The 21,414-nt window shown below is 31.3% G+C and overlaps 3 protein-coding genes across 4 annotated transcripts; 2 read left to right on the plus strand and 1 right to left on the minus strand.

Annotated features, from left to right (window-relative positions):
• The first annotated feature begins 2,782 nt into the window (after positions 1-2,782).
• Positions 2,783-6,067, plus strand: LOC124535528. Of its 2 annotated transcripts, XM_047111748.1 has the most exons (6): positions 2,783-2,963; positions 3,034-3,140; positions 3,804-4,015; positions 4,355-5,105; positions 5,483-5,497; positions 5,537-6,067. In XM_047111748.1, the coding sequence occupies exons 1-6, from the start codon at positions 2,938-2,940 to the stop codon at positions 5,626-5,628; spliced, it is 1,203 nt and encodes a 400-aa protein (XP_046967704.1). In that variant the 5' UTR covers positions 2,783-2,937; the 3' UTR covers positions 5,629-6,067. The 2 variants fall into 2 exon arrangements, with proteins under 2 accessions (XP_046967704.1, XP_046967703.1); XM_047111747.1 differs by having other exon boundaries at positions 5,483-6,065.
• Positions 6,068-6,888: 821 nt separating this feature from the next.
• On the minus strand, positions 6,889-10,995 carry LOC124535527. The gene is made up of 4 exons (XM_047111746.1): positions 9,357-10,995; positions 9,226-9,283; positions 9,031-9,069; positions 6,889-8,688 (listed from the first exon to the last, which is right to left on the minus strand). Exons 1-4 carry the CDS (start codon positions 10,632-10,634, stop codon positions 8,036-8,038), a joined length of 2,028 nt encoding a protein of 675 aa, XP_046967702.1. The 5' UTR covers positions 10,635-10,995; the 3' UTR covers positions 6,889-8,035.
• Positions 10,996-11,441: 446 nt separating this feature from the next.
• On the plus strand, positions 11,442-19,787 carry LOC124535599 (silent chromatin protein ESC1-like). Its single transcript, XM_047111861.1, has 8 exons — positions 11,442-11,613; positions 11,691-11,792; positions 12,336-12,431; positions 12,932-13,150; positions 13,264-15,967; positions 16,598-16,750; positions 17,693-17,842; positions 18,990-19,787. Exons 1-8 carry the CDS (start codon positions 11,539-11,541, stop codon positions 19,175-19,177), a joined length of 3,687 nt encoding a protein of 1,228 aa, XP_046967817.1. The 5' UTR covers positions 11,442-11,538; the 3' UTR covers positions 19,178-19,787.
• Positions 19,788-21,414: the final 1,627 nt, after the last annotated feature.

Genomic DNA, 21,414 nt, shown 5'->3' on the forward strand with positions numbered 1-21,414 from the left:
ACTAACATGACTTTGTATTTTTTAAATGTTAAAAAAGAGTAACTACTGAGTTTCTTGCCGGTTCTTCTCGGCAGAATCTATTTTCCGAACCGGTAGCAGCTTCACTTGTAAAATCACGATTCAAAAGTGCTTATAAAAGCTTACTTTAATAAAGTTTATTTTAATTTTATTTGTCGAGATGGCCCAGTGGTTAGAACGCGTGCATCTTAACTGACTTAACAAGGCGTTTTTATATAGAAAGTTACAAATAGAAGTAATATGTGGGAGGTGGAGTTATTTAGTACATTAAATATAGTATTGTTAAAAAATATAAGTTCAGTCTCGTGAACAAGACATTCGTAGATAATGTCGAAATATCGAGCTCCACCGAACAAAAATAAAAAACATGGTAAATATTCCAAAATTAATAACTTTAATGTTTAAAAATATTTATTTTTTCAATCGAATAAATATTATTTATTTTAGCTTATTTATTAAGTTTTGAGGATTATTGTTAGCGAATATTATTATTTACTAGCTTATCTTTAAAGAAATTATTGAAATAAAACGGTATACCTATGGTTACCGATCAATATTCTCTGCGTGTGCTTCATTCTTTGAAATAGGAGAAATAATCTTATACTTTTTATGACAACATAAATTAAATAATATTATTAAAGGATATACTTCAAAGGTAGCTTGATGAAAGTTAAGTAAGGTTCTGAGCATAGGATCCACGCCAAAGTAACGGAACGGAAGGGAACGGAACAATTAACTTATTACTCTCCACGTTAGCGATACTCGGCCGAATCTTTTATTTTACAGGTTATTTGGACATTTGAGTCACCTCCCGTAACGTGGTTATGTTCATGTAATTGTCATAGTCAAATATTATAATCAACTAGCGACCCGCCCCGGCTTCGCACAGGTGCAATAATGATACTAAATATACTACAGAATTTGTTTATTTACGACATCACATTGCAAACTTTTAAAATTATAAATGTTTCTTTATACTATATTGTTCATGTATACACAAACCGTCCCCTCGAATCACACTATCTATTAAAAAAACCGCATCAAAGGGATAGAGAAAGCGACTTTGTTTGATATCTAGTGATGGAACTACTTAACGGCTCACGGGTGCGATATGGGGCAGAATTTTTTACTGCCTTTAATCAAATTTTGTATTTGTGATGTTATGTCATATGATGTACAACATATATTAGCTCTTTTGCAAAGTTATTTTATGGAGGTCGATTAAAGCTCTTTCGAGGGTGGTACCTTGTAATTAATGCCGCATGTATGAAAGCCGCATTTTCGAAAGTCCATTTTTGCTTTATTCGCAAATTTCCTTTGAAATTGTCATCGAAGTAGTTTTTGACTCATGTAAACGGCACGCTTAATCTATACATATTAAGAAAAAATAGTCTACATCAGCTTATCACTTAAAAGTTAGTCTATTTGTCTGACATTATTCTATATTTCAATATTTTTCAGGACTTTTCTAAATTTGTTATTTAGTTATTATTGCTATTTCAGTATTTAATTATTATACCTTAATATAAATTAAAAGGGGTGAAACCTTTGATGAAGACCTTTTACGAAAATAATACAAATCAAATTCATGAAATAAGCGACTTAAACCAGAACCGAGTTAACTAACCGTATTTAAGGGAAAGAGGCCTAGTAGGGAGTATTAACGAACAATATACTAGTGCTGATAAGTATTTTTTCACGAATTGGAAACCTTAGATAGGTAATCGAGCCCCTGGGGAGGGTAGTGCTGTTTTTTTTATGGTAAAAGGTGTTAAACGTATAGAAGGAAAACGTGAACGTATGTTCACCTGATGGAAGGCTATTACCACCGCTCATGGACATTTGCAACACTAGGGGGCTTGCAGATGCGTTGCCGGCCTCTGCTGACGGTAGCAGCTCATGGCGACGGTGTCATTCTATGTAATAGCCAGCATCCATTTATAAATTCTCGTAACACCGGATAGAAAAAAATAGCGTTTCTGTTCATTATTTGTATATTAATATTAATATTTCATTCATACGATGATATTTGAATTTTAAATGTTAAAGATAATGAATATTTAATATGGACGAATTCCTCGTACTTAATTCACTTATAAGATAGTAAATGTATGGTAAAAATTAATGTGTTTTTTTCTCTTTCTTTATAAATTAAATTCGCAATTAAATATATTAATATTGGTGTACCAATGGTAGCGGTAGTAGTCTGCTTTGATAGGATTTAGGATGTAGGATGGAAGATGATGAGTAAGTCACATCAAATCAGATTATCAGCTCGTTTTTGTCCACAGCTGGACATAAGTTTCTCTAAGTGCACGCCACTGTGGTATATACGTGTTTGGATGAGTAAGTGACGTTGAAATATATTTTAGTTTGGTTTACTTACCAGCTAGGTACACCTCTATGTGCTGGTTTTAAATTTTTGAATTAACGTAACTATTTAAATAACCTAAATGTCTAGAAACATAAACGAGATAAATGTTTGTTTACTCATATTTTATAAGTTGACAACGAACACCGATGTACAAAAAAATCTAATAAGGTTTTTTTTACATAGTTCTCAATACAATAAGTACAATACAATACAATACAAATACATACAAGTAGAACAAAATAAAGAATACATATTTAATTTGATTTTTTTCTAATGTGTATCTACGCTAGTCGAACGAAATATATTTACTTCACTTATTAAAAACAAATGAATAGATTAAAAAATGTACACAAAATGTCAATTGTCAGCAGTCCGTCAACAACCTGTCATTGTCGGTCTTCAAATATCGTAACGTCAGTTATAACATATGTTTAATCTCAACGTTAGCAATTTTCTGGGTTTTCATATTTCTAAACAGTTTTCTTTGCACACAAGTCTAAAATCTTGAAATACCTTCTAAGTTAATTTAATAAAAGGAAGCCACTATGCCCGAAGAATCGAAAAAAACTTCGTAAGCATTCAGCAAAACAAGATTTCTCGTGCGTTGTTTCATTAATAATAAGTACTAAAATGAATTGCAGACAAAAAGGCAAAAGTGATCCTAAAGAGCAGCGACGAAAACGACAGGGCCGGCATAATGCTGCTCCGGCTGAGAAGAAAGTAGAAAAAGCACCAGAGCCACCAAAGGGTAAATACTATTTTAAAATATATTTGTCAACACATTTAAATTTACATCGATACAACCTACAAAATAAATTTAATCAGAAGAAACCGAATAAAAATATTTAATATCTTTAATTTAAATTGTGCCTATAAAATTTTGCATCAGATTTAAAATTTAATTAAGCAGATATAGGCATGACACAGACTATGGTATTTAACATATACATTGAGAGATATTAATAAGAGTTTTGTTTTTTAATTCAAAAGATAATTATTCGAACACAATAACTACACCAAACAAAATAATGTATGACTATAATTAATTAATCATATATCATTCCACATTGGCTTTTGCTGTGGTTTATAGTCATTAAAACAATTTGAACCTGCTTGTCAAAAACAGAATATCTATATTTCCACAATGCAAATTTCACAAGGTGTACTTAAGTTTTGTTCACATAATATAAAAATAAAAAACAAAATCATTCAGCATTATGTAATTCCTTCTTCATACTAAAACAACTGAACAAACTGTAATACTTCAACATTGTGGATTTTGTTCTTGCTCAATTTAATAATAATTATATTATTATTTATTTAAGTAACTTTAAATCTTAGAATTTTACAAAGTGTGAAAAATTATTATAATGCAATTATAAATTAAAATGAAGTAAAATCTTCTCTACAGCTGTAGAGCCCGAAAAACCAGCATATGTACCTCCTGGACCCGAATTTTACCAGAGCCTAAAAAGGGAAACAGATGAAATATTAAAAATTACTGAAGAAGCGAACTCGAAATATAAGAAGAAAGAAATTCAAAGCAATTGGGCTAAGTATGAAATGCCCATTGAGTCCTATGAAGAAATTGAAGAACAAGAAAATCTAGGGGCTGACTATGAGGTATTCAAAATCATTTATAGATTGATTGATAATTATTGATATGCAAATCTCTACCAGACTTTATCATTTTTTATAATTTAATTCCCTATTCCTGTCTAATGATTTGATTGAACCCACTACATTAATTATTTGCATGGGTTATTATTATTGTTGAAAATTAATATATAATGTATTCAAATATATGTTTATTAGCACTTTCGATTCATTTTGTAAGAGTAATTAATGAAAAGCTATTGCTGGTTCAGAATGTACTGTATAGTTTCTACCAAGAAGAAAAAGCAAAAATCAATAATCAATAGTTTAATGTTCAAATTAAATTACTATTTAATTACTTTTCAGACTCTCATTCAAGCTTCTTTCTCAGTAGGAGGACATTTCCAATTTAAGCATGAAAAATCTTGGGATATCACAACAGGGCCCACACCATATGACAAGTATTTTGATGTTAATATGGAAAATCTTAATGTAGCTCTCTTAACAATACCATTCTATGAAAGAAATGACTTTGATATAAGTTTATTTAGTGAGAGTGATATCCAAAGCATGGATCACAGAGCCACAAAATTCAAACAAAAGTACTATAATGACAAGAAGTACACAACACCAGATCTAGAGGCTCAAGAAAGAATATTAAATAGTTTAACAAGATCTGATAATAACAATGAAACTAGTAATAGCCATGAAAGTAATACAAAGTTAGATGATGTTATTGATAATCAAAAAGATATTATAAATGCTAAACAAGAACATTATGAACCTGTAAATATTTTCTCTAACAAAAATATGACTGATATTAGAAATAAAGAATCAAAAGAAGATTCTGTAGAAGAAAATATACCTACTAATTCAGAGGATGTTATAAATAATGTAAGCAAAATAACTATACATGAGGAAAATAATACCATGACACCTCTAGAGACTAAAACAGTTGCTGAAAAAGATAATAAAAGTATAGAAAATGAAAAAGATGCTAGTGACTTTGTTATAGAAGAGGATGTTGTTATTGATAAAGAAAAAATTACTAAAATTAAACCAGAAACTACATTAAGTCAAGAAAACTTAATACCAAAGACAATAGAACTACCAAAAGGTAAAACTTTTAAAAACAATAAACTTATTGACTATTTTTTCTCAATTGCTATATTACTGACTAAAAATTGAGTGTGCAGGATACCATATTTACCAAAAATCGTATCTCTAAAAAGTGATTAAAATGTTGCCTTAGACATTTTATCTTAAAAAGAACATTTAGTGATAATATCTCCCCCCACATGGGAGACATTATTGGCTGAATGACATCCAATATAAAGTTCCTTATCCTCACAATGTTTTCTTTCACTGACAGACCTTAATGGTGTAAATAATTATAAACACAAATAAAGAGCGCGAATACCTACGCTCGCTGGCTTTGAATTCTTGTTACTCACGTAGCCACGCTATAAAATCTAATTATTTTTATTTTTGCAGCTCCAAAAGATTATTCAATCAATCTTCCTAAGCCTTCCGAACCACCTAAGAATCCGATCAATCTTCCTAAGGAACCACCTAAGAATCCAATTATTGAATCTCCCGAAGATCTCGAAAAATGGCTTGACGATTTCTTGGACGGTTAAAATATTCAGTGGCCGGTTGTGGATCACCCTTCATGATTGGATAATCTATGATATTCATTGAGGATTCGCGAAATAATCGCGTTTTGAATGACGGCAAAGTGTGGACTTGTGTTGCCTTATATGTAAACATATATTAAACAAAAACTATCTGTAGTACGATGTAGGCCTGTAAATAAATCGCATGGAATATATAGTTTTGTTCATTAAATCATTTCAAACAGTGTAATATTTCTAGATATTTAATGTTAGATTCTTAGCCTTTTTGAGGGTCACAGCGTCGCTTAGCACGTTTAACCATACACCGGCTTTATGATAAAGATTACGAGGCAGTGTGCTCGATTATTATTATACGTCTAATATTATTTGTTATCATTAATACCTAATATAGTTGTAATATAAATAAAACACGATGCATATTAATAACTATTTATTTGAAAGCATATACTAGTTTTTTATTTTATATCACATTGATTTAATACATATATTTTAGTCATAAAGATAAGGAAACTTCACCGGGAAAATATTTTCATATATATCCTCAAGTCAAGTCAACCTGCGAAACCCTGACTTTGTTTTGACTGATCCTTCTATTACCCGGCAAAATATTGCCGCCCCGGATTGAGGAAAGTGGGGTAAAATTGAGACCCTACCCTAGTTTTAAGTGGGATCGATATTTAATGATTTTTGTTAGTAAATCGTCATCAACTTAGAAGGCAAATAATACAAAGTAGAGCAATCAAAGGATATTCGAAATATTTATGTAAATAACCAAAACATAAAATTAAAAAAATCTCAGCATACGGACGAATATGGTTGACTACGAACTAGAGATCCGATGATTTACGTTACAATTTATACTAAATTGTAACGTAAGTTACATTTAAAACGTTTTGTTTGACAAATTTTGTGTTATTGAATATCATCCCGCAGAAACAAACGTGGACTAAACAAGATGTAGCTCAAAACTAAATATTTGTTAGTCTTAAGAAACTTATTTTCTCCGATTATATTATGTAACGTAAGCAAGCCTTACAGTAAAACGCGACAACGATTATCAGATTTGTGAACACTTGTGAAAAATAATAACGCGTAATAAAGAATTTTATTAAGTAGAAATCTCTCTTCTTATCAGATAGGTTATATTTTACATATACTAATATAAATAGTGTAGGGATGTTTTTAATGTAGTTAAGTTTATGGTATGAAAAAACATGAATAATTTTAATATTACAAATAAATGATTAGAGGAAAAAAACAATCCATCGCACAGTTGACTTTTATTATTAACTTACAATATTGATTACAATATCCAGTAGGTATCATTTTTTTTAAACGTGGAACAACACCCAAAACAATATTTACAGGAAGTTGTTATCACTTTTCATAATATTAATGTTTGTTATGGTCAATTCCACGACGACGCAATCGACGAGTAATTCTAAAAGCGTCGAAATCACAGTGTAGGTATGTACAATTTTCTTGTTCCTTGTCTGAATATTATTCTTTCCTGTCCAATGTTCCTGATGACTAGTTTTCTGGCGATAACGTTGTAGGACACAGTTCTTTCGTTGCCTTAATATTAATCACTTCACAACAATTTTTGTACATTTTAACCATCACTTTAACATAGAATATACAAAACTGTTCACACTCGATTGCAATACATCAATAATTACTGCAAAACAAAACAACTCAGGTTGTATCAAGTTGTATGTTATCCCAACTGTAAATTAAAACAAAAAAAAAAAAACTAATAGAAAACTGATAGAAATATTGAACTACTTTAGTGACTTAAAAATTGAAATACTTACACTGCACACCTCTCCCACCCACAGTTATAGGTAAATTTAAAAAAAAATCATAAAATAATTTAAAAAAACACTAGAAAATACTAACATAAAACCAAGACAGATTAAGACTTTTGACAAACTAAAATAGATTTATTTATTTCAGATGGAAATAGCCCATCTTCAAAATATAATGTGTTTTTTGCTCAGGACAAACGAACAAATATTTTATATTGCACACATTTTACCCTATATACAGAAATCGACAAATATTTTTAACAAGTAACAATTACACTCAATCCTGAATTTTATTAAATCCATGAAAAAAATGTCTGTCTCTTTTCAGATCAATGTTTAACACAAAAACTATTTCCAAATAGAATGAAAATAATTTATTAAGATAATATACAAAGAAATTCATATTAGGATTACATCATATTGTGACGAACGACATAGAATTAATGATAAATTATAATACAAAGTAATAATATTCAGCACAAACAAAAATCTCGTTGTTTTGATAGCTAAAATTCAAGGACAAAATCCTCAAACTTTTAGTATGATTTTATTCTGTAATAGGCTACAAAGCTTACAATCGAGACTTCGTTTCCACTTTAACATTAATAGCGATAGTTGTAATGATTGCGATATTGTTTGTCACTCCCTCTGTCGTCGTAGTCGAAACCTTGCGTATGACGGTACTGGGACGATGAGTGTGCTGGTTCTGTCTGCTTCAAGGTCTTGGCTCGTGCTGCAAGCTGAGAAACAAGTTGCGCCGGAGTCATGTGAGCTATCGAAATATTCGGACCTTCAGCTATACCACCAGTTGGGTTGAAAATGGACTTAGAATTAACCAAATGTTGTTCTTCAACCTGGGTATGAACTGTGGATATAAATTGTTCACGATCGATGGATGTTTCCGCATTTCTAAACTTTGTACTTTCACGAATCTCACACACATCACAGAAAGGCCTTGTAGTTTGCACCGCTGCATCCTTCGTATCCTTCTGCATCTTCTTCGTTCTTCCAACAACATCCTCGATGTCGAGCGTAGCTATGATAGAATCTACGATGAGCTTGTTCTGCCGAGCGACTGCTGATGAATCATGTTTGGTGAAGTGAAAATCCATATTTTCTTGACGCTTGAGTGGTGAACAAAACCTTGGAGCAATTTGTTTTTGTTCAGGGCCAATAATACTGTTATTTATTAACAGTTGATTTGGCACCATAATGTTGCCAAGCCTAGACATGGCTTTGTGGCAGCGGTTCAACACTGGAAACACAGAAGTTTCGAAAATGTTTACATCGTAACACTTAGAATAATACAAATGACTGTTGCAGATTCTGGTATTTAAAACATAAGACTTTCACATTATCGCCATAATAAGGAAAGTCAAGTTTAGCAAATACCTAAATAAAACTGCGTATGAGTACCTATAAAATAGAATACAGTAAATTGTTCGAAAATTAAGTTACATATTCATATTATTTAAAATTTTTTAAAATTTCTTTGATTAAAGACTGTTTTTTAAGGATTAATATATTTGATTCGAAAATGGACGATTTTCTGATTAATACTAAATTAGCATGTAAACATTTGTGAATTAATACCCACCAGCTACTCTTGCATGGGTATCCATAGATTGGCATAAACCTGTAATGATAAAAAATAAAATAAAATTACTGAACATAAATGGCTACTGTAAAATTTTTTAAAAGTAAATGAAATGTAAATTAACAATAAGAAATTTAGACTTACAGTTTTAACTGTAACTTATTTTAATAATTAGTACTACAGTATTATTTATACCTTTATTAGGAGCCAATTTCAAATAGTCTTCATGTGATAATTTGCCATCTGCAACCAGCTGTAAGGTTAAAGTTTATGTAAATTTGAATAATTAATACATAATTTGTACAGATAAGAAGAAATATAATTACTTTTGCTAAGGCATCAATTTGTTTACTCTGCATCGTTTCTGGTATGTTTTGAATTGCAGATTGATTAGTCACAGCCGGTAAAGCATTGTGCTGTGAAGGAATGCTTACAGATGGTGGAATGGGGTTAAAAAGTGATGGGTCTGAGGGTGTCGAGGAAATTATAGGGGCTGGTACAGGTTGAGGAACTGGCATAACAACTGGAGGAGTTGGTTGAGTTCCATATTCATATGGAATTCCATAACCACTGTACCCTTGAACCTGTGTATAGGAATAATTAGGGGCATCTCCGTACTTAACAGGGACGGGATTAGAGTACTGTGGTTCTGGTTCAACCTGGTAGGGCATTTCAGTTTTAACAGAGGAATACTCAGGTGGTGGAAGATAGTCATTGGGGTAAAGGAAATCATCTCTCCCTGATTTATTGTTCGATGACCGAGATCGATGATGTTCTTCTCTCTCATGTCTGCGATCAGGTGAACGTGATCGTGACTGATGACGAAAACGCTTGTACGGTGATCTTGATCGACGATCTCGACGATATTCTGGACTTCCTCTTCGAGGACTATATCTATGATATTTACGAATGTGTTTATATGGACTATGATAACGTATGTTGGGCCTCATCATTCTATGCGGGCTATGATGAGGTCGTCGAGGGCTCCCATGCATACGCCTATATCTTGGAGGCGACTCACGCCGTCTCATGGGAGAATCACCACTATAACGAGCGTGTTTTACGCGATGTTCTTTAACTGGTGAAATGGCATCACTTTTGTTAACAGATAAACGTTTTCGTGCTTGAACAGTTTTGTGATCTTCAAAATAGTCTTCAAGTTCAGTTCCAGGTGGACATAAGTCACTACCAGACTCTAAATGCTTAGCTAAGTACTCCTTTACTTTTACTTCTTTATCTCTCCTAATGGCTTCATTTGTCTTGTTTGGGTCACGTCGACTGCCAGGCTTAATGTAGTCATCCAAGTGATCACTACTAAGTCTATGTCGACTACTTTGTTGGTTATGAGAGGGAGACTTATTTCGCCTCCACTTTGACCTGTCTTTTCTGGTGTCGTCCTCTTGTCTAACTATTAATTCCCTCAAATCCCGAACGTTATCAACTGCTTCGTTTATATTTCGCGCCCGTGAACCGTGAGCTTTTTTCTCTTCATCGTCCCAACTATCGATCACACTAAGACCTTCCATAAACTCTTCCTTATTGAAATCGTCGAAGAAATCACTCGGAATATCTTCACCATCAGAAGAACCTCTTGGATTTTCCATTTTATACTATATTAATTTATAAAACTGTAGGGCTATTTTAATCTTTATTATTTCATACAAACCGAAGTACGCGAACAAAATGCTACTAAAAAGAGTAGAATATAAATAATAGTATAAAATCTTAATAATAGTAAAACTTGCAACATGCATACGACCACTATAAATTTGCTATTTGAGGTAAAAATTACATCAAATTAGTATGAGAAAAAAAATAGATGATACATTTACATAACCCTTAAACTATGGAAACGAACGAAATTTGTTTCCGTTTTTGCAAAGGTTTACAATTTGAAAACCTCTAAAGCGATCAGTCAATCACAATTCACAAATAGTCAAACCTAAACCACAGAGCTTTAACATTTGATTTATCTCCTATTTGTTATTCCATAGAGTTGAATTAAAATCCTACTTTTCATGTACGCATAAAGTTTAACATAAATTAAAATGTCGCTCTCACGCAGCTGTGCTTTTTGATTGATTTTATTTCAATTTTATTTAATGATATTGTATGTAGTTTTGATTTTATGGATTTACGTCTTAATGTTATGTACCACAATGTATGAAATATGCTTGTATACTTATATAGAAATAAGCTATAGGTTTGAAGAGAGTAATATGAAAAACGCACTTTTTGCGGTTTCCTAATATATACTTAGTAATTTATTTCGTTTTATCCTAACAGCTATCAATTATTAAAGCATTATTTGTGACCAAAAAAAAATACTACTCTTGTGTACTCTGTGCAAATAAGTGTATATAGTCTATAGTCTTTGCTCTTTATTCTATGCTATCACTAATCACATTGACTTGTCAATTGTGTTTGTTGTTTTTATTGCGGTCCGATTTTTGGCGCAAAAATATTTTGTATAACAGCTCTGCTAATGGATAAAAACATTGGTCGGCAATGGAGTTAACACAGCGGCTAGAATGTACACAAGAATTGTATCCAAACAATTCTGAGAAGGAATTTCCTGATCAGGTCTCGCATTGCTTACAAGATGTTGTTAGCCTATAGGAATATTTTAGACTAATATTAATGTGTATATTTAATTTTAGATCGGATTTTTGGGTATTTGCGGTAAAAAGTACCCACTGAAAAAAGGCCCAAATAAAATCGGTCGAGATCCTGACACTTGTAATATTAATTTAAACCTAAACGTAAGTACCAACTTGATATTAAACTACTAATATATAACATCTGATTTTACGAATTAAATATGTTATCGTTATCTTTTAGGTACTATCAGTTGAAGTTAGTCATGTCATAGAATATATGTACATTTAATAAATTAGTGATATGAAGGGCAGCTTATAGCCTTAGCCAATAAATTTTAAAATCTCTAATCTATACATGTATTAACAAAGTTGACACATCTAACTCATGTATTAGTTTTACATTTTTCTATCTAACTCATTACATAAAAAAATATAGATATTACAAGAAATGATTTAAATATATAATTTTTTTTATATAATTTGTTTAGCTTATTCAGATGGTGGTAGGAAAAAATAAACAATCCTTAGATTTACATATTTCAGCTATATTGTGCTCTACTGAGACTTATTGACTAGTATATCTTTATTTAACAAGACTATTGCTCTTAACAAGTTATTGCTATTCTGCGTTATTTTAATTTTACTCTCAAAATTCCAATAAAAGTTTTGTCTAAGTATTGCATGACCTCTAAAATTACCTTTCAGTCAATATCAAGGCAGCATGCTGTCATAAATATATTGAACAACCATGAATATATGCTTATGGACTTGGATTCGGCAAACAAGACCAAACTCAGTGATGTAAGTAGAAAATATTATATTGCATGTAATTTTATATTTACTTAAAAGCAATTTAGATAAAGATTTAGTGTTAATTTTTTGTTTTACCATAAACCATCACACCCACTTACTTCTATCGCACCTAATCTTTAATTATAATCAACAAGCTCTTTAATGATTTCTCTGTTAAATTTTAATATCATCATTCAACATAAAAACATTCTCTTATTTACTGTCAAAATTCAACTGCTTAGAAATACATAGCTCAGATTTAAACAGACAGAAAGAAAATCAGTTATTTCTTTTGTCTGATATGACTGTTTACAATGATAAATTTGTAATTTTTGAAACCACTTGGAAAAATTCACTCCCAAGGTGTTCTACAACCTGTAAAATCATTAATGTAACCTTACCATTCCCACACTAAATTGTGTGACAGTTTTTTAACCTTACATAGATAACAAAGTAGAAAGTAGTCTCTGATCTTTCCAACTAATAATATATTAATATTATAATTTCAGAAAACATTAGAAGCGTATATACCATATCCTCTAAAAAATGGGGATATGGTACAGTTTGGGCAAGTTTTTGGAGTGTTCAGGCTATTTGAAGAGGACAATGACCTTCCAATGACGCAAGCAATTGATGTTCCAGAGACACCAGTACATAGTCGACATGTCTCTAAATTGAATGCAATACATGTTACTACAATACCCGAGTCACCTGATGTTAGTGATAGGGTAAGGAAGTATTACTTCTAATAATAAATTCAATTTTCTATTAAAAAGTCATATAAGAAAGAAAAAATTGTTTCATGTATCTGTGTCTAAAAATTTCTATTTTTAATTTACAGGATGATTCATTTATTGTTGCATCACAACCAAAACCAACAAATATTTTCAAAAGTCCAAACAACAGATTCATAAAGACATCGGGCACAACAATATCAATCAAACCAATTGGTACAAATAAAATTGATAATGTGTTCTGGAGCTCTTCTAAAAAGTCGGATTCATTTAGCTCGCAATCCAATACTTCTAATAACAATATAGTGGTACCACCAGTTGACAGAACATCAGATCAAATAAATATACATGAAGTTAATACACAAATTGCAGATAATCATGACGACACAATAGATTCAATTTATAATGCTAATACACAGTTTATAGAAAATACATCAGCACCATTAATACATAATATGGAAACACAGGTGCCGACAGACCTACCTGAAGTTTGCAAGATATCAGAACAACACAATCTTCATTTTAATTTTACTACAGAAAACAAAGAAAATGATAATAATATATTTAATGCTGAAACACAGGTAGAACCCAATATAAATAAAAATGTTTTTAACAATGCACAGTCTAATCCTTTGAGTACTGTAAGTGGAAACACTGAATCAGATGAAGAAATATTATTTGAGGAAATTGATAGTCAACCTTTGCAAGATAACTTCGAGTCACAAGCATTAGTACTCCCAGAATTTGACGGCCTGACGAATGACAATCCAGATGTTCCAATAGAGAATACAAAGGAATCCAAGAAAATAAGTGATGATCAAAAATGTACCAAAAGAGTACATCGATTAAAATCTGATAGTTCAACTGATTGTGAAGATGACGATATTAATATTGCGATGACCCAAAAAATACCTGAACTTAATGACGACGATATAACTGACTGTGAAGATGAACCCGAAGCTATAACTAAAACAACTGAACCAACAAAGGATAAAGTTATTGATGACGATGTCACTGATTGTGAAGATAATTTAGATGAAGGCAATTTGAGTGTATCTAAAAAGCAAATACATGATTTAGATACGCAAATAATTGAAAAGGACACGACAGTTGAACAGAGTAATATAGTAATGAAAGATAATAAGAATAGGACACCAAATTATGTTGAAAAAGACAAAAATGATTCAAAGAAAGAAGAAACTGTTGTTGACTTCGAAGACTTACCAACACAAATATTAGAAGAAGAACCATTGAAAGATATTTGTTTTGAAGAAGCATTAACACAAAAAATCTATTCCCAAGAAATTGTGCCACCTTTTAAAGTTCCAAAACCATCACCTTTTAAAAATAAAAAGAAAGATGATTCAGTTTTAAAAATTGTTGACCAAATAGTAAACAATGAGCAAAGGAAGTCAAATGAAAATATTGATATAGATGATAAACTGTACTACGCGGCTACACAGGACATATTTAATGACTTATGCTCTCAAAGGGAGCCTTCTCCCGTATTCAATAAAACTCCTTCCAAGGCACCTAATGTTGGTAAAACAAATAAAGTTAAGGAAGTTTCTGCAGCTAAAACGGTCACCCCAAAACCGTTAGGCCAAGACTCAACTGATGATAGTGACATAGACGATAAAATCGATAACTTTGTGTCTATCTTATCTAATTCGCAAATTAAGGATGTTGCAGGTGCGAAAAAAGTGACGAGTAGCAGTTCAGATTCTGAATTAACACCGAAAAAAATAAACGTTGTTTCATTAATGAACACCATATTACCAAATACAGAGGAAATTAAAAACAGCTTGTCATTATATAAAGATCGAAATTTAAACGTGTCAAGTGAATCAGAACCGGGAAATGATGACACACCAGTCAAACTACGCGACACCAAAAAGGAACCATCTAAAGCAAAAACATGTTTGACAAAAAAATTTGAAAACGAATCGATACCTACGAGAAAAATTACAAGAATCCGAAAACCTACAATGAAAATGATCCAAAATAATGATGAAACCGCCAACAGTTTAGAAGACAATCTTCCTATGACGACACTTTCAACCAGCAAAAGATCAGAAAAAAGTAAAGAAACAAAGTCTGAAAAAATTAAAAATGTAAAAGAGAAATCAGATAAAAATAAATCTAAACCTGATGAAACAAAAGACAGCAAAAAAACATATGATAAAACAAAGGTAGAAAAGAGAAAATCGGAGAACGAGACTCGCGGGAGAAAGAAAAAAGAAAAGGGTGAACCAATACCAGAGCAAACAAAATCAACCGTTGTACAAGCAAATAATAAAAAAATTACAAAGGATATATCACATTATCTAGAAATTACCGACAGACGGACGCGTAGTCGAAGTAACCAAAAATCAGATGCTATAGATGATAAAAAAGTAGAAGCAGAAAAGAAAGAAAAAACACAAACTCGAGGACAAAGCGCAGATAAGAAAAGTCATCACACTAAAGAAACGGATAGGAGTAAATCGCCTTCACAAATTGTAAGACGAAGCAGGAGACAAAGATCGTCTAAAAAAGCAGAAGAGAACGATACCATATCTAAAGCAAACCTTTCCAAAAGCGAACTCGAACAAAGTGCAGTATATAACGTTTCCTCCGGTTCATTAAATAAAGCGAAGATTAAGAGATCAGCTACTGAAAATATTGAATTTCCAAGTGCAAAGAAAACTAGGACAGAAACAAATTCTAATTTATCTTTAAGAGCGACGCCCGCTCGGAAGATCAAGACTCACCATGTTTTATTTACGGCATTCCCATGCGAAGAAGTGAAGGTGAAGTTAGAAAAATTAGGTAATGTTTTAACAATTATATTTTCAAACTTAATTAAATTCTGGTAATTATCATAGGATTGAATTTTATTAAAAATATATGTAGAAATATAAATTACGTCACAATCTTCTAATCGTATTGTCGTAATCTTCCTTGACTGCGAAAAAATAATCGAAATAATAAACATAATGCCGGTTCATTTTAATTTGCTTGTGAAGAATTAGTCAAGCAAATGAATATAGAACTTAACCGAATTACAATATGAATAGCAAACAAGATTCTATATTTTTTTCATGTATTGATAAAATTCCGTAAATAAACCACTTATGTGCTTATGCCTTATAGCTTGAGAAGGTTTGTAGTTTATTCCTCTATGGTTCTCCAATGTCAGTTTAGGCACCAATACATATGTGGCAAAATTTCATCCTTCATCCCGGCCACGTTGTTTTTACCTTCAGATAATGAAATGCGCAATAAACATTAATTCGGCACGGGAAAACTCAGTGGTGATTGAACGGACTTGAATTTGCAAGTGTCCACCAGACCCATATAATATATGTCTACAATTTTATCCCAAAGGCATATTTGGTACATACAATAAGTGGCAACTTTATATGACGTCAAAAATAATGTTTTTATTTTTTATTCAAGGGGCTAAAATAGTGACCGACGTGATGCAGTGCACTGTGGTGCTGACGATGCAAATCAAGCGCACCTTTAAACTATTATGTGCTCTTGGGCTCGGAAAACCCATAGTTGGACCGTCTTGGGTGCAGGTGTGTGCAGACACCAATATGATTGTTGGTAAGTAAAACAATTTCATGTGTGTCCCATGGCAAACGCTTTCTCCCTTAACAAAACGGCTTGGGCAGTGGAATATCCACAAATAGAGGTAAAACACGGGATCGCTTGAGCTTGCCACCGTGGCATACGACAGGCACTCCTTTAACAGTGACTGATATGAACAGTGACGTCATCTCTACCGGCAAGAGATAGTGCTCTGCTTGTAGACTGCACGTTTTGCTAAGTTCTTCCATTCAGAACACCTTCTAAGTTAAGGCGCGCTTTTTTAGAAGACAATCTTAGGCCATTATTGTAACTTTGAATCCTCGTGTGGAATAAAATATTTCTACCTCTTCTACTTAGATCAGTGTTCAGAAATATTGAGGACCATTGCACTTTAGTGTGATAAACTATGTGAGGGCAAACAATTTCTATGTATGTAATTATATCAGAAGGCATACATTGCGTTATAGTAAAAAAATATCTATATATCTATCTATAGCACAATTATACAAATACAAAACATGCATACTTATAAGAAAAATTCTCTCAGGATCTATACACACACAAACTACTTTCAATACTAAATCACACAAATACTATACACGAAATATACATAAATTACAAATACCTAAGCCTAGAACTAAACATTATGGTAACAAAACTATACAATTTGAGGGAGCGCTAATGTACAATAATCTACCGAAAGAAATATTTAACGAAAAATCTTTTTTGAAATTTAAAACTAAATTAAATACATACTGTCAAACTTTATAATTATATTTGAATGTTTGTATAAATAAGGTCACCATTAACTATATATATGTTTATTATTATGTTACTACTAAGTTTCCTATGTAAGTGAACGTTGTTCTTAATGGGAAATAAATCATCTCTAAATCTCTCTCTGAATAATCTAAAATTTTGATACAACTGTCCTTATTTTTGAATAATCTCTTCCAGACCCCTGGCTGCACTTGATCAAGGACGAGGCAACTGAGAAGCGATTCCAGTTTAACTTGGAGCGCTCGCTTGCCGTCCGCCGGGGCTTCCTCAAGGGCTTCAATATCTCGTCCACCCCTAGTGTGACGCCCTGCGCTCAAGAAATGCAACGTTAGTATATTATTTTGTTTTGAAGTATATTTTTTTTATGTTTAAATTATTTTTTTTCCTGTGCATGCTGTGGTCTCCTATAATTGAAGGAGCACATAACTTGTGTAACCTTTATACCGTTTTATTTTGAATGTGTAATTAGTGTGTATCCTTTGTTGGGGACTCATAAATAAATAAATAAATAAATAAAAATTTTAACAAAAAGAAAAAATGACTTCAAACAAAACACTATTTTAAAACAAATGAATATGCACTAAAAAGTAATAAAAATAATTGAATATTCAACATATTTTTTAGAGTCGTCCTAAGTAAAATGAAATAAAAAATATTAGACTACTTAAAAGTCGATTTATGATTATATAACGTAGTTATAGTTATTGTTATATTTGGAGCCGAATACAGACGAATTGATAACCTCCTTCTTTTTGAAGTCGGTTGATAATATACTTTTTATAATATAAGTGGATAAACAAATATGCTATCTGATGGTAATTGGTTACCATTATCTATAGACATTGGAACGGTGAGAAATATAATTTCCATACATCACCCATACGCCATTAACTTTGAGAACTAAGATGTTATGTCCCTTGTGCCTGGGAGTAATAGCTATCCAGATGGGTTTGTACAAAGAAAACATCAATCTGACTATTTAACGTGGTAACAGAATTGAATTCGATTTACATTTATAATAATACCAAATAAATTTCAGATAAGCGTTTTAATACATGCCTTGCTTGCCATGTTCAGGTTTTTTTTATGGTATAGGTTGGCGGACGAGCATATGGGCCACCTGGTGGTAAGTGGTCACCATCACCCATAGACAATGACGCTGTAAGAAATATTAACTATTCCTCACATCGTCAATGTGCCACCAACCTTGGAAACTAAGATATTATGTCCCCTTGTGCCTGTAGTTACACTGGCTCACTCACCCTTCAAACCGGAACACAACAATACTGAGTACTGTTATTTGGCGGAAGAATAGCTGAAGAGTGGGTGGTACCTACCCAGACGGGCTTGCACAAAGCCCTACTACCAAGAAAAGTCGAGAAAGTTATAATCTATATAATATCGTCCGGTAAAGGCTAATTTAATTATTCAAAAAATCGAGCCAGTACACATATAATTGTCTTTATTTTTCTAGTAATCGTCGAATGTTCCGGTGGTACGTGGAAGAGTAAGGGACCGAACTGGATCTGTGTATCAGCAAACGCTGACAAAGCGCTCTGGCCGGCTCTAAAGAAAAAAGGCGCCATCATTGTATCCACAGAGTTCATCCTCGCCGGTGTTCTGCGACAGAGAGTGGAAATAGACAAGAATAGGTTGGCTTAACAATTAAGACTTACCCAAAGAGAAAATATATTCAAAGATATGACTATCTTATTTATATACACTCGTTGCAACCCTCATGACATACTATGATACTCTAAGATGCCATTGCAATCAAATCTGTGCGAAAAGTAAACGATCGTTCGTAATTATGTTACAATTTATTAATAAATATATAATTAAATATTTTATTTTTATATAAATAACTTAATCTATTGATATAATCTGCTTGTAACCAGATTTTGTATATTGGTCGAATGTAGTTTCATCAAGTACATTATTGTCATAGAAATTTATGATGATACGATATTTGTAAATGCGTGAATAAAAAAGTAAATGTTTGAAAGGACAATACACGCGAAACAATTCCGGCAGTAAACAATAAATATAAATAAAAATAAAATAAAAAAAATAGTTATTACTCGGTACTTTTTTTACTAACGCTACGTTCCTTCTCTAGAGAACTGTCATTTTCGATATACTTTGACAAAGTTCCAACTCAGTCCCATAGCGTACTGACCTTGTCAATAAAATTATATTGTCATAATTAATATATCTTCGTGAGATCATAGAATTGAAAGAAATGCCTCGATAAGTCACGATATTAGTAATATCGTTAAGATACTTAGTACCGAGTAGTACCGTCCACAACTGGAAAAATTGCCTTTTAATATATTTTAATAATTCATACATTTTGTTTCGGATTATTAAGCATCCTTGTATATTCTTAGCGTGCCTTAAACGTTTAATCTCTGATGTTTTTGTCATATTACACTTGTATAAATAGTGTTATAATAATTTAAACAGTGTATTGGTGTACAAAGAAGAAAATGTATATCGTAAAGCAATTGTTTTAAACAATAGCTCTCATTAATATCTAGTTGATCTAGGTATGAGGTAACTAGATATTGTTAATTAATAATACACTGCCTTATTATAATTATATTTTGAATATTGTACCTAGTTTTATAATAAACTCGATTGTGTCATATTTTCAACCGACTTCAAAAAGGAGGAGGTTATCAATTCGTCTGTATTTTCTTTCTATCTTATCTTTAATCACAATCTATTCTTTCAAATTGTAGTTAAAGAAACTTTTAATTATATTACTGTACTTCTTTTTCATTAAGTTCAAAATATAAAATATATTTAAAATAATAAATTTGGCTTTGATTAAAATGTCTGTACTAATGCATATTTCCGCCTATATTTTAGTATTCCTCAAATTACTGATATGAATAGTAACGTGTAAATTAAATTGTGTTTTTTTTTTAAATGATAAATTTTAAAACTTATTAAGATTTGTATATTCACAATCTCGATTACGTTAACATTAAAAACTTTATATATAAAGTAATGGCAGCCCCTGAATAAAGTTCATTGAAATAAGTTGAAAGTACATTTATAAAATCAATCCAACTTAACGTTGTATAAAATTTACGTCTATTGCATTTTAATGTTTTATATTTTGAAGTTAAATATGGAAAATATATTCAATAAATATAATAATTAATAATCTCTTTCAATATTATATGTTAATTATTATTTTATTTCCGTAAACCTATTTGTAATTTAATTTTAATCATCACAATGTTTTTGTTGACTGTACATAATAAAATATTTCGTTCTTTATTTTTCTATTATATTTTTCCTCTTTCTATTTTAATTTCTTTTATTAAAACATGTGCACATCATCGAACATGTATGTGTAAATATGAAAGCTTAAATTTAAAACCTCAAATGGTTGATTGATGACCATCCTTACTTGACTTACAACGGAAACAGAGCAAGGTTGTGTAAAGCTCTTCCAGTATGCAAACCGTACAAATTAGGTATTATAAGCTTTCAATATTTTTGCTATTTTTAATTTATGTAATATATTGATATAAATTAATAAAAATAAATGAAATGCTTCATATATTTTAGTTACATTTATTTATAAATAGTTTATATAAATATTTTTTAATTGTAAAATACTGTTACAATACATTTAACATAAAAATAATTAGCGATAATTCAAATATCTAATTACAAATGAATAACAGTAAACTAAAGCTGCAACATATTTAAGTGTATATATAAATATCCTAATTAATCAAATCAACTATTATAACTTGTAACCTATAGAATCCGTTCCGATACATAATTATTATTTTAAACGATTTGTGCATTCATTAAACTGATTTCTATAAATATATGTAATAATAATAAAAAACCATTTATACACAAGATATTTATTT

The sequence above is a fragment of the Vanessa cardui genome, chromosome 15 (genome assembly GCF_905220365.1).
Source record: "Vanessa cardui chromosome 15, ilVanCard2.1, whole genome shotgun sequence".
Taxonomy (NCBI): domain Eukaryota; kingdom Metazoa; phylum Arthropoda; class Insecta; order Lepidoptera; family Nymphalidae; genus Vanessa; species Vanessa cardui.